The following is a 14,655-nucleotide window of genomic DNA, read 5'->3' as shown; positions in this document are numbered from 1 at the left end:
CAGTTTGGTCCTGTCACACCCGGAATAAAATCCAGACCCGTGAACATGGCCACCACACTCTACAGGACCCAACCTTGTCAACCTCTTCTCCTTTCTTCTTTCCCTTGCTTGCAAGAGTCCAGCCACAGTGACCTTGTCCTCTTAAAAATAGACCAAGTTCTTTCCAGCCCCAGAACCTTTGTACTTGTTGTTTCCTCTGCTTGGAATGACCTTCTCCCTGATCTGTATATTCCTGCCGCCTCATCATTCTGACAGAGAAGGCAATGGCACCCCACTCCAGTACTCTTGCCTGGAAAATCCCATGGATGGAGGACCCTGGAAGGCTGCAGTCCGTGGGGTCGCTGAGGGTCGGACACGACTGAGGGACTTCACTTTCACTTTTCGCTTTCATGCATTGGAGAAGGAAACTGGCAACCTACTCCAGTGTTCTTGCCTGGAGAATCCCAGGGACGGGGGAGCCTGGTGGGCTGCCATCTGTGGGGTCGCACAGAGTCAGACATGACTGAAGCGACTTAGCAGCAGCAGCATCATTCTGATGATAAACTCTCAGAACACTCTATAATCACTCATCACACTTAAACCCTTTCTGCATGAACCCTGTTGTGATATACATAAGGTAACCTTCAGAGCACCTATCGCTGTCTGAATTTGCCTAATTAATTTCCTTGTTTTCATGTTCATTGTCTGTCTTCTCCACTAGAATGTAACTATTTTGCTTATCTCTGGCACCTAAAAACAGTTGTGGTGGTTTACTCGCCAAGTTGTGTCTGACTCTTTGCGACCCCATGGACTGTGTGTACCCTGCCATGCTCCACAGTCCATGGGATTTCCCAGGCAAGAATACTGGAGTGGGTTGCCGTTTCCTTTTCCAGTAGTCTTCCTGACCCAGGATCGAACCCACGTCTCCTTTACTGCCAGGCAGATTCTTTACACTGGTAACACCTGGAAGCCCATCATGCCTATGTTCATATCTATTTAATCACGTATAGTAATTTTCACAAAGGTGGTATACCATGCATATAAAGTTTTACAGGTTGCTTTTCTTAAAACTTGATTTTTTTCAGGAGCATTTTCCTGTGACAAAAATATAACTTTTAGTGTCTGTACAGTATTTCATCAAATAGATGTGACATTATTTATTTAACATTCCCATTTTATCTACATTTCCATATTGTTGATCATTCAGGTTTTGTCTAAGTTTTCACTGTTATAAATTTCACTGTTATAATTATATAATTATTATATAACTGTTATAATTTCACTATTGTAAATAACTCTAGGTGAATATCTCTCCACTTAGATCTTATTATCTGGGATGATTTTTTAAAACTTGAATGCTGGAAGTATAATTAAAGGGTCTAGGTGTTTTCAAGAGTCTTGATATACATATGTCACAAAATTGCTTTCAGCATGTGTCCCAACTCATGCTGTCATCCGTATGCACTAATTGTCTCATGCATTCTTGTCAGTATTGAGTATTTCCATGTATGTACTTTGCCAAATCAATAGACGTTGATTTGTTTTAAGAAGTACTAACTAGGTTAAATCATTTTTATTTTTATTGGTTATTGCTTCTGTACGATGTCAATAAATTGAGTGGATATGGAAAAGGAGAGAGATACTGATGAAATAAGTTACGATCTGCCAAGAAAATGTTGATGTTTACACCATGTTTGTTTATGTAAATACTATAACATACTCACTTGTCAATGTGAAGGTAACAAATATTTTTAACGCAAATGCTTTGCTGAACGGATTATAGGAACTTTTTGAAAACAAAATTAAGCTAAAGAACAGAAATATGAAAATTTGTATGGCTGATATTATAACATTTATGGAGAAATAAAGAGTTTAAGATTTTTTACTACCACATTAACTGTCATTTGTCTTAGAAGATAAAATAACCCAAAAAAGCTGATATTTTTGATATTCTAACCTTTCAGAAACCTGTTACTCTCCTTTTTTTTTCTTACTTTACTTGACATTCTTATCATGAATTCTGCTTATTGTCCTGTGACTCCAAAAGCTACAGAGGAAGATTTTTAAGTCATTATACATTGCTTGCATTTCTCAAATATTATGAATAACTTGTGATTAGGTTTTTATGTCTGGCTGATGGGAGACACTCTATATAGCCATAACTGGGGGAGTAGAAAGCCGGGATGGGGAACTTCAAATGATTTTTTTTACCTTTTTCTAAACCATCAACTCATCATATTAGAATCTTGTTACTTTGACACGATAATGTCAAGTTCCTTAATATACAATATACATATTTAATGTTACATATGAAATGCACTTTAAACAATTACATAATATTTTAATGTATTCTCCTCTGTTTTGACAGAGAAGGCAATGGCACCCCACTCCAGTACTCTTGCCTGGAAAATCCCATGGACGGAGGAGCCTGGTAGGCTGCAGTCCATGGGGTCGTGAAGAGTCGGACATGACTGAGCGACTTCACTTTCACTTTTCACTTTCATGCATTGGAGAAGGAAATGGCAACCCACTCCAGTGTTCTTGCCTGGAGAATCCCAGGGACGGGGGAGCCTGGTGGGCTGCCGTCTATGGGGTCGCACAGAGTCGGACACGACTGAAGTGACTTAGCAGCAGCAGCCTCTGTTTCGAATAATTCTTGATTCTCTTTTAATAGTAGAAAAAGTAAGGATTAACTCCTTTAATACACTGCTTAAATATTACAGGTCACCAAAAGTAACTAGTAATATATTGAATAACAGTGCTATTGATCAAAAAATGAGATTTTTATCTTGTATAATTACCTTTTACTTATTTTAGCAAATAGGGGGAAACAGTGGCTTGCTTTTTGAGAATGACTGAATTCTGGTACCTGCTCTATATGCTTTGCAGCTGTCTTGTTCTTGTGTCATCTCATGCTCAGTCACGTGTGACTCTTTGCAACCTCATGGACTGTAGCCCACCAGGCTTCTCTGTCCGTATGTCCTAATTGTCACTTGTACAGTTGGAGAAGAAGGTCTGTGTTTACTCTGACCTCTGTATTAGTCAGAACTCAGGCCTTGGCCTCTTATCATTTTGCCATCTTGCTCAGACCAACTCTTATCTATGTGTATGTTAACTGTTGGACAGATTTAAGGAAAGGAGTACGTCAAGGTTGTATATTGTCACCCTGCTTATTTAACTTATATGCAGAGTACATCATGAGAAACGCTGGGCTGGAAGAAGCACAAGCTGGAATCAAGACTGCCAGGAGAAATATCAATAACCTCAGATATGCAGATGATTGGAGAAGGAAACGGCAACCCACTCCAGTATTCATGCCTGGAAAATCCCATGGACCGAGGAGCCTGGTGGGCTACAATCCATGGGGTCGCAAGAGTCAGACACGACTGAGCGACTTCTGTGTGTGTATGCAGATGAAATCACCCTTATGGCAGAAAGTGAAGAGGAACTAAAAAGCCTCTTGATGAAAGTGAAAGAGGAAAGTGAAAAAAAGTTGACTTAAAGCTCAACATTCAGAAAACGAAGATCATGGCATCTGGTCCCATCACTTAATGGGAAATAAATAGAGAAACAGTGGAAACAGTGTCAGACTATTTTTTTGGGCTCCAAAATCACTGCAGACGGTGACTGCAGCCATGAAATTAAAAGATGCTTACTCCTTGGAAGGAAAGTTATGACCAACCTAGACAGCATATTGAGAAGCAGAGATATTACTTTGCCAACAATGGTCCATCTTGTCAAGGCTATGGTTTTTCCAGTGGTCATGTATGGATGTGAGAGTTGGAGTGGGAAGAAAGCTGAGCACTGAAGAATTGATGCTTTTGAACTGTGGTGTTGGAGAAGACTCTTGAGAGTCCCTTGGACTGCAAGGAGATCCAACCAGTCCATTCTGAAGGAGATCAGCCCTGGGATTTCTTTGGAAGGAATGATGCTAAAGCTGGAACTCCAGTACTTTGGCCACCTCATGCGAAGAGTTGACTCATTGGAAAAGACTCTGATGCTGGGGAGGGATTGTGGGCAGGAGGAGAAGGGGACAACAGAGGATGAGATGGCTGGATGGCATCACTGACTCGATGGACGTGAGTCTGAGTGAACTCCGGGAGTTGGTGATGGACAGGGAGGCCTGTCGTGCTGCGATTCATGGGGTCGCAAGGAGTCGGACATGACTGAACGACTGAACTGAACTGAACTGAAGAAGAATCAAGGGAGATAAAAATAACTTTCATTGAGGAGCCCGCTGTTGTGCTAGGCACTTTTTATATGACTGCATTTAATCCTCAAAACATCCTTAGGATGGAGTTGTCTTCCACACCTTATAGGTGAAGTAAGAGTCATTCCAGTTGTATGATAAACAAAGCAGTGGTAGAATTTGAACCAGGATTTGTCCAGTTCTTAAGTTTAGCTTCTTTCTCTCATATGCTACTTCTCTTAAAAATGCAGTGATGATCATGAAGATGCTGCTGCTGCTGATGTCGATAATGACAATGACAACAACTACTACAGGATGATAGTATTTGTAATAATAACAGCTAATTGTTTTTTTTTTTTTTAAAGAAAGTAACATGAAATTTTTTAAAGGTTTATTTATTTTTTTATTTTGGCTGGGTTTTCATTGCTGCATGCACAATTTCTCTAGTTTCAGAGAGCACGGGCTGCTCTTGGTTGCAATTACATGGTCTTCTCATTATGGTCGCTTCTTTTGTTGGGGCGCACAGGCTTCAGTAGTTGTGGCGCATGGGCTCTGTTGCTCTGTGGCATGTGGGATCTTCCCAGACCAGGGATCAAACCGGTGTCTCTTGCATGGCAAGATGGATTTTTAACCACTGGACCACCAGGGAAGCCCCATAATTTTTTTTTTCCGGTTTGCTGTGTGTTAGAGGTTATCTTCCTTAATCTTTATCATAATCTATGAGATAAGCACCATTACTAGTATAGCTTTAGAGAGAAATGGAGGCTTACAGAGGAATGTGAGTAACCTTAATTATCCACAGCAGGTGGTAGAGCAACCCAAAATCAGTCTAATCCTATTTTGATCATTTTAAATAAAGAAGTTGAAACAGACATTTTTTTTTCCCTTTGAATTCCTCAGTGACATTACACTGTAGCCATTTTGAGTGTCTGAAACTCTTTAGAATCTATTTTCATTAGATCATGGCTATATTAATGATAATTGATATTTTAATAGGCTTGACAGCTTTAAATTTTTTTCTAGTACTGCTTTGATTCATAAATAGTGACATCGTACAGCACCCCTTGAGGATATTCTCATTTAGTAAATGAGGACACAGACATCCAGATTAATTGTTTGCCTCAGGTCGTTCATCAAATCAGAAGCAAATGTAGAACAGGGCTTAGACAGTTTTTGATTTTAGGTCATGCAGCTGCTTTTATCTTGAAATACTTTGTGTCCATGTACTAGGTTGTTAAAGCTGCTATATGGGATGGTTTTGTCCAGAAGGATCTTTATGCATTTTTTCTGATTTCTATTTGAGAAATTAGGTCTCTGGAAATTCAGTAGCTTGAAGGGCAGGAAGAGATCCTTATGGGTGATCTTGATCTAATTTCTACACTGAGGAGTGATCACCAGTATTCATTCCATGTAAAATATATATATGCTGTTCCCTTCTTTATTTTTTTTAAATGATTAGAAAAGTTATACCACAATTATTTTAAAATCTGTATAGAAAAATTTTGAAATATGTAGACTAAATCTCTCATGCTGACAGTTAAACTTGTTCAGTTCTGTTTTCATATCAAGTGTAAGCATAGATAAGTATTATTCTTCATATAAAAATTCTTTCTAAATTTACATAACAACATCTTTTAACTGAATGGTTACATTTTTATCCCATAAACACTAAAAGCCTGCTGTGAGCCAGTTTTGCACCAATATGACAAAAAACAGAGTTTCACCCCTTAAAGGCCTAAGAATGCTACTCGGAAGATGAAGCAGGTACATGAGAAAGTGGAAGTTGCTCAGTTGTGTCTGACTCTTTGTGACCCCATGGACTGTACCCCGCTAGCCTCCTTTGTCCATAGGAATTCCCCACTGGAGTTGGGTAACCAACCTGGTACATATTCATAGATGGTAAATCACAGGAGTGGGTCAGAGGATTGAACTGGGGTCTCCTGCATTGCAGGCAGGTTTTTTACCATTTGATCCACCAGGGAAGCTGCCTTTTCACTTTTTTTTTTTCCTTCAAATCACAAGAGAGAACCAATGGAAGAAGATTGAAGGGAAGGAGAACACGATGATCAAGAAAAAGCTTGATTTGTGGCATTTTGATTTTTGGTGTTTTCAAGTGAGCAGTTTCAGTAAAGTGAGGGTGATGGAAGCTTATTAGAGGCAGTCAGTACGTGGACTGTTTTCAAGAGGCTTGAAAATAGGAAACTCCCTGGCAGTCCAGCAGGTAGGACTTGGTGCTTTTCACTGCTGAGGGCCGGGGAACACAGATCCCACCAGCTGCCCGGGGCGGCCAAAAGCAAACAAACGAAAGAGCAGCTTGTAAATAAAGGAGAGGAAAATGAGAGTATATTAAGAGGCTCAGAAGACTGTAGATTTTCTTAAAGTACAGACGTTTGTGTAGAAGAGAAGGAATGTAAAAACGCAAAGATATGGTATAGTTGATGGAGGGCTTCCTGGGTGGCGCTAGTGGTAGAGAACCCGCCTGCCAATGCAGGAGATGCAAGAGATGCAGGTTTGATCCCTGAGTTGGGAAGATCCCCTGGAGGAGGAAATGGCAACCCACTCCAATATTCTTGCCTGAAAAATTCCATGGACAGAGGAGCCTAGTGGACTCCTTAGTCCATGGGGTCAATAAGAGTCAGACACAACTGAGAGAGAGAGAGAGAGTTGATGGAAGATTTTGGAGGAAGGAAGAGAGAATGCCACTAAGCTCAGAGTACAGAGCTAGCCTTGCAAGAGGAGGAGGAGTGACACTTAGTCAAAGACAAAGCTGCTCCTCCTCATCATATGAACGTGCTCAAGTATTTGCATCATTAAAAAAAAGGTGACTTCTGCTGCACTATCCGCAGCTCCACCTCCCATTAGAGTACCAGATCACTCCCTTGTCTTCTTCATGGCCAATTATTTTGTAGAATGTTGCTAAGTATGTTTTGTCTGACGTTTCCTCATGATTTGATCAAGATCATGCATATTTTAAAAATGTAGCAATGCAATAGAAGAGATGTGGCCTTTGGGGGAGCTTCATATAAGATGTTTAGTGCTTGAAATTGATACAGCTCATTGCAGGCGTGCTAAGTAGCTTCAGTCCTGTCCGACTCTTTGCAACTCGGTAGTAGCCTGCCAGGCTGCTCTCTCCGAGGGGATTCTCCAGGCAAGAATACTGGAGTGGGTTGCCATGCCCACCTCTAGGGGATCTTCCTGACCCAGGGATTGAACCTTCATCTCTTACGTCTTCTGCGTTGGCAGGCAGGCCTTTTACTGCTGGTGCCACCTGGGGAGCCTGACGCATCTCGTTACTGCATATTAACTGAGCACTTGGTTACGGTTGTATCTGCCAGGTTCCTTCACTGTTGTGTTATTTTTTCCCTTTGTCACTTAAAAATACCTTGTGAGGGGAGATAGTTTTGAGTTTTTGCAAATACCCTGTTTTTCATCATACTCTTACCCACTCATTTTACCATTCATTGATGATTCTGGCTTCAGCAATTATTACTACAGTGTATGCCAACTCGTGACTTTGTGTTTGTATCATTTTTTCAGAGTTAGAGGTTCTTAACTTGAGGTCTCTGTTATATACAGATAGCTGTATGCATTTTACTCTAGAGAAGAGGTGCAGCACTTATCAGGTTTTCAAGAGGCCTTTTTCCATCCATTACTACTTTTTAAGTTACAATCACAGCACCTACTCCACAAAGAGTCGGGCACCACTAAAGTGACTAGTCCACACCTCCATTAGGTGGATGGAAGGATTCCTTTGTGCTTTCCTTCCCATCTGTCTGCAGCTTATTCCACCTTTCCTCTGAAAAGGTGCACCAAAGTCTCCTGGAGTAAATAAAAGCAGATCTGCTGTGTCTATTGTTGTCCTATGTCGTCAAGACTGTCTTCCCTGACCTGCAGTTGGGAAACCACTAAATTTTGATTTACGTATTTCTAGTTTTGTCTCTGAGAACATGTGTTTTCATCTCTATGAAGTATTTAAAAGTTAAATACAGTAGTCTGTTTTACAACTAAGATTGACAAAAAGTTTATTAGCTTCTTAAATACAATATTGACACAAGTTGTGATATCTTAATTTCTTTCTTTTTTTTAGATTGAGATATAGCTGAGTTTCTTTTTATTAGGAGCTGTGTTTTCTTGGAGTAAATAGAGTCTTATGAAAGAAAGCTTAATTGAGGCCTTAGCTGAAACATGAATTTTTATAAGAAGTAGTTTATGTGTTATTTTTAATGGTTTGGAAGCCATTTCTGTGGATTTGCCATTTTATCAACTAGCAAAAATAAGATTCTTTTTTTTTTTTTTTCGGTTCTTTAGGAGCTACTAAGTCACTTCTGTCCATGCATTTAAAAAAGTAAAGCTGCTACCACAAGATGGTCAGATTTATTCATGATTTGATCTTACTTTTAAAATAGGATGAGTCTTAATTGTAGTTTTCATAGAAGTTAATTTTTTATTATAGTACATAGACATTTGAAATGAATTCTGTAATACAATGCAAAATTCAGCAACTTATTAAAAGGAGACTTGATTAAGCAGTGCCTGTTTTGGGGTCCCCGCCACCCACCGCCACTCCCCACCCCCTGCAAGTTGGGAAGTCAGTGCTTTGCTATTTGAGAAATTTTTTGGATATTTAGTCTCTTAAAAAAAACAGAGATAGTCTTTTTCCTCCCTTCATCTGAAGGATTATTTGGAGGCTAATTTTTCAGATTGGTTGAGGGCTAATTACTATAGGGAAAATTAAATTTTAAGCAAAGGGGATCAGTATAGAACACATTTTTCTGGTTAAGCAGTGTGGTATGTTTAAGCATGGGGAAATTACAGCCAGTTCAGTGTTGCAAGAATATCACATGTCAGGCAACTGTTATCAGAGTAAGTATTGGAACAATAAATGCCGTATTGTGATAGATATAAATACTACATTAAGGAGCTTGGACTTAGTAAGGAGAAGATCTGAGAGGTAAGAAGGTCCCGAACTAGAGGAGTGGTAGAAGGGATGAATTCCAGAAATACTAAAGAAGTATATCATCAGGACACAGTGATAAATTGGATGTAGGAGGTGAGATAGGAATCTAGGACCTGTCATGGGAAAACAGTGCTCGCACCATAAATAGAAAGATAAGAGAAGGAGAATATTTGGAGGAAAATCTGATGTGTTCAGTATTGTACAGTAGAGCCTGAGGTGCTTCTAGAGTCTGGTTGGAGGCATTCATATAATAGGACTGTGTGATGGAGCTTGGGGGAGCCTGAGGTTGAGAATGGTTAGCATACCAGTGGTGGTTGCAACTATGTGATTAAGTATGATGCTCAGACCAGACCCTCTAGTGTAAGAAGAGCTTGGGTTAAAGATGTAATTCTGGCAACTTACATGGGATGGGCAAGCAGAAAAGAGAGTTGGTTTTTTTTTTTTTAAGAAAATATAGTGCCATATAAAGATCAAAAATAGAGACTTTTAAGGAGAGAGTGATAACATAAATTTCACGGCATTAATCCTAATCATATTGTTCAGTACACAGCAGAAATGTCATTGAGGTTTTCTTTTTTTTTTAAACCAGATTTTCAAGGATTTTGAGCAAAAAATAGATTTTTCTATCTTGTTCAGCATCTATCAGTTAAAGAAGGATTCCGCCCCCCCATATCTTTAGTACTTTACTTTTTTTTTTAATTATATTTTTCCTGTTTCTTTCCATTTGGAGTCTACTTTATTTTCTTTTTTTCTCTATTTCTAATTTTCTTAAACTTGGAAAACTAGGAGTATGATTATGGTCAGTCTGCTATAGCCCAGTGGAAAACCTGACTCTCTTTCTGTTTTGGTAAATCTGTGATGCTGTCGGCGTGGAACACGACACTAAATCTGAATCCATTGTGATGGTGACTCATTTAAAACCTTACAGTCTCTGCGTGTTCTCACCTAGTTTATCTGATCTCCATAAGAATCTTGATAGAGCAGGTTGTAATCTTCATTTTTTGTTTCTAGTTAAGGAATCTGCTTCCTTGATTGCATTACTGATCCAAAAATAGCTCTTAGTTTTCTGTTTCATTGGGGATATATCTAAAATGTTACAGCTGAAAGGAGCCTTAGGGGCCACTGCTTCTAATCTCTTCATTTTACAAATGGGGAAACAGGCCTCTTTCATTTGGTCAAGATCCTATTGGTTGAATAAGCAAAACCAAGATCTGGAGCCCAGCTTTTCGGACTCCTGGTCCCCATAATAAGAAGGCCTAGTTTCATCTGCATTACTGAACAACTAAAATCAGGCCACGCTGCACTGTGTTTGATGTTGCTTTTGTCTCTTGGAAATAGTGTGCAGTTCGTGCAGCCACAGAAGGTAGAACACTCATCCTGGAAGGCTTGGAAAAGGCGGAGAGGAACGTCCTGCCGGTTTTGAACAACTTGCTGGAGAACAGGGAGATGCAGCTTGAGGATGGACGCTTCCTGATGTCTGCCGAGCGTTACGACAAACTTCTCCAAGTAAGAAAAGAAACACGTCAGCACTGCGTCTGAGCTGTGAGCCGCGGGCCGTGCCATCTGCGGTGTAAGGCACGATCGTATGAGAACAAGGACGGTTGTTCGGGGGCGGCTGTCTCGGGCAGTTGGCTGAAGCCAGTTGCGCGTTTGCAGTTTTGTATGGCTCTTCTGTTTGCAGACCATGTGAGAGGACTTCCCAGAGTTTTACTTTGTTTGTCTCTCTACTCACTATTTTTATTTCTATTTTTTTCTTCTTTTAATTCTTTCCTTTCCCCTCCGTTTCTATCTCCCTCTTTCCTTCTCTTCCTTCCCTCAACAAGCCTAATGGCTTCTAGACTGTGCTAGGCACCAGGAAGACGGAGTTGAATAAAATCCACTTGTTGGTTCAAGAAGCTCGAAGTCCAGTAGATATGGACAGAAACGAATGAAATACTTAAAGATACCCGGAAGGTCCAAGCTACCGGCATCTCATGCCTGAGCTGTTGTAAGAGCTTTGTCTCTGGACCCCCTGCTTCCCTCCTGGCTCCCCCAGGGCAGTCAGTAATCCGTTTAAAACACAAGGCAGAACAGGTCATTCCTCTGCTGTAAACCTCCAACGCCTTCCTGTTCTACTCAGAATAAAATCTAAAGTCCTTACAGTGGAATACAGAATATCTGGTCATCTGAGCCATCACTGTCCCTTTGACCTTATCTCCTTCTTTCCTTCTCCCCTTTCATTCCACTCCACCTGCCAACATGCTCTTTACCATTAACTACTCAAAATGCATTCTCCTGTCTCATCGGTGCTTTGCACAGGCACCTTGTTCTTCCAGAGTAGTTTTCTCCCAGACATCTGCCAGACTCATTCCTCTACCTCTTTCAGGTCTTTGCTCAAATGTAACCCAGGCATGCCTTTTTACATTGCGCTTTGCTCTAGTGTTGCTTCGCAGATATGGTGTTATTTACAAATCGAGGGTTGGGGCAACTCTGCATCAAACAAACCAATGGGCACCATTTTTCTAACAGAGGTTGCTCACTTCGTGTCTCTGTTGCATTTGGTAATTCTAACCACATTTCAAGCTTTCCATTGGCATTTGTTATGGTAATTTGTGATCACTGATCTTTGATGTGCAGTTATTTTGGGGTTCCTCAAACCAAACCCATATAAGATGGTGAACTTCATCAATAAATGTGTGTGTTCTGACTACTCCTCACATCAGCTGCTCATCTCCAATCTCTGTCCCTCTTTGCAGGCCTCCCTTTTCCCTAAGACATAACAACAGCGTTGAAATTAGGTCAGTTCCAGTTAATAATCCCACAGTGGCCTCTAAGTGTTCAAGTGAAAGGAGAAGTCATTTGTCTCTCACGTTAAGTGACAAGCTAGAAATGATTACGCTTACTGAGGAAGGCATGTTGAAACCTGAGATACTCCAAAAACTAGGCTTCTTAGGCCAAACCGTTAGCCAGGTTTTTCATGCAAAGGAAAAGTTCTTGCAGGAAAGTAAAAATGCTACTCCAGTGAACATACAAATGGTAAGAAAGAGAAACCACCCTATTTTGCTGAAGAAAGTTTTAGTAGTCTGGATAGAAGATGAAACCAGCCACAACATTCCCTTAAGTCCATGCCTAAACCAGAGCAAGGCCCTAACTCTTCAATTCAAGTCAGAGAAAGGTGAGGAAGCTGAAGTTAGCAGAGGTGGATTCCTGAGGTTTAAGGAAAGAAGCTGTGTCCATACTTAAAAGTGCAAGGTGAAGCCCGAGTGCTGATATAGAAACTGCCGTCAGTTATCTGTAAGATCTAGCTCAGATCAGTAATGAAGGTGGCTACACTGAGCATCAGAGTTGCTATGGAGATGAAACAGCCTTCTAGTGGAAGAAGATGCCATCTAGAACTTTTGTAGCTAGAGAGGAGAAGTCGATGTCTGTCTTTAGAGCTTCAAAGGACAGGCTGACTCTCTTGTTAGGGGCTGATGCAGCTGGTGACTGTAAGTGGAAGCTAGTGCTCCTTTGCCAGTTTGCAAATCGTAGGGCCTCTAAGAATTATGCTGCATCTAATCTACCTGGGCTCCACAAATGGAACAGCAAAGCCTGGATGACAGCAAATCTGTTTCCAGCATGGTTTATTGTTGAGCTCACTGTTGAGACCTACTTCTCAGAAAAAAAAAAGCTTTCAGAATATTACTGTTCATAGACAATGTGCCTGGTTGTCCAAGAGCTCCGATGGAGATGTACAATGAAATTCATGTTCACAGCATTTGGTCGGCAGCCCATGGGTCAAGGAGTAATTTCGACTTTCAAGTCTTATTTTTTAGGAAATGCATTTTGTAAGGCTCTAGCTGCCACAGTAACTCCTCTGACAGATGTGGGCAAAGTAAATTGAAAACCTTCTGGAAAGGATTTGCTGTTACAGATGCCACATTAAGGAGACACTTATGGTTCATAGTGAACCTGACATAGTGAACACAGCTGAGTGACTGAACTGACTGATGGTTCATAGGAAGAGGTCAAAATATCAAGATTAAGAGGAGATTGGAAGGGGCCTTCCCTCACAGTCCAGTGGCTGGGGCTTCGCACTCCCAGGGCAAGGAGGGTGGGTTTGATCCCTGGTCGGGGAACTGGATCCCATGTGCCATAACTGGGGATCCTGCCTGTCACAAGTAAAAGATCCCACGTGCTGCAACTAAGACCCAGTGCAGCCAAATGAATGAATGAATGATACATAAATATTTTTCAAAAGAAGAAGAAAGCGAAAAACTCCCAATAGTTTGATTAAAAAAAAAACACAACTTAATTCCAACTCTCATGGATGACTTTGAGAGGGTCAGGTCTTCAGGGAAAGAAGTAACTGCAGACATGATAGAAAGAGCAAGAAAACCAGAATTAGAAGTGGACCCTAAAGATGTGACTGAATTGTTGCAGTCTTATGATAAAACTTTTAACAGATGAGGAGTTGCTTCTTATGGATGAGCAAAGAAAATGGTTTCTTGAGATGAAATTGAGTCCTGGTGAAGATGCTGTGAAAGTTGTTATAAAACATAGGATTTAGAATTTCAAAATAAACCTAGTTGGTAAAGCTAAAGCAGAGTTTGAGAGGACTGACTCCAAATTGGAAAGTTCTACCGTGGGTAAAATACTATCAAACAGCGTCTCATGCTACGGAGAAATTGTTCATGAAAGGGTCAGTTGATGCAGCAGACTTCATGGTGGCCTTTTGTTGTTGTTGCTCAGTTGCTTAGTTGTGTCTGACTCTGCAGCCCCATGGACTGCAGCTCGCCAGGCTTCCCTGTCCTTCACCATCTCCTGGAGCTTGCTCAAACTCATGTCCATTGTGTTGGCGATGCCATCCAACCATCTCATCCTCTGTTGTCCGCTTCTCCTCCTGCCTTCAATCTTGCCCAGCATCAGGGTCTTTTCTAATGAGTCGGCTGTTTGCATCAGGTGGCCAAAGTATTGGAGCTTCAGCTTCAGCATCAGTCCTTTCGTTGAATATTCAGGGTTGATTTCCTTTAGGATGGACTGGTTGGATCTCCTTGCAGTCCAGGGGACTCTCAAGAGTCTTCTGCAACACCACAGTTCAAAAGCATCAGTTCTTTGGTGCTAAGCCTTCTTTATGGTTCAGCACTCACATCCATATGTGACTCCTGGAAAAAACGTAGCTTTGACTAGACAGATCTTTGTTGGCCAAGGGTTTTAGGGAATTGCCACAGCCACCCCCGCCTTCAGCAACCACTCTCCTAGTCAGTCAGCAGCCATCAACGTTTAGACAAGACCCTCTACCAGCAAAAAGGCTACTATTCACTGACGTCTCAGAGGATGGTTAGCGTTTGTTAGCAATAAAATATTTTTAAGTTAAGGTATGTGCATTTTTAGATGTAATGCTATTGCATGCTTAATAGGCTACAGTGTAGTGTAAAAGTAACTTTTGCATGAACTGGAGAACCAGGGGATTTGTGTGTCTCACTTCATTGCAATATGTGCTTTATTGTGGTAGTCTGGAACTGCAGCTGCAACACCTCCGAGTTCCGCCTGTATTCCAGGGAAGGCTGCC

The 14,655-nt window shown here is 40.9% G+C and overlaps 1 protein-coding gene across 8 annotated transcripts in view; it reads left to right on the top strand.

Annotated features, from left to right (window-relative positions):
* VWA8 (von Willebrand factor A domain containing 8) overlaps nt 1-14,655 on the top strand; it is a 401,675-nt gene that overhangs the window by 48,652 nt on the left and 338,368 nt on the right. For all 8 annotated transcript variants that reach the window (XR_009739842.1, XM_061434477.1, XM_061434479.1 and 5 more), the window contains exon 5: nt 10,464-10,631. Coding sequence is in view for 7 of the 8 variants with exons in the window: in XM_061434477.1 (XP_061290461.1) it covers nt 10,464-10,631 (168 nt within the window). In the remaining variant the exon portion in view is untranslated. The remainder of the gene's footprint in view (nt 1-10,463; nt 10,632-14,655) is intronic.

The sequence above is a fragment of the Bos javanicus genome, chromosome 12 (assembly GCF_032452875.1).
Source record: "Bos javanicus breed banteng chromosome 12, ARS-OSU_banteng_1.0, whole genome shotgun sequence".
Lineage (NCBI taxonomy): Eukaryota > Metazoa > Chordata > Mammalia > Artiodactyla > Bovidae > Bos > Bos javanicus.
Note: the sequence above shows the minus strand (reverse complement) of the source record. Positions and strands in the feature narration are given on the sequence as shown.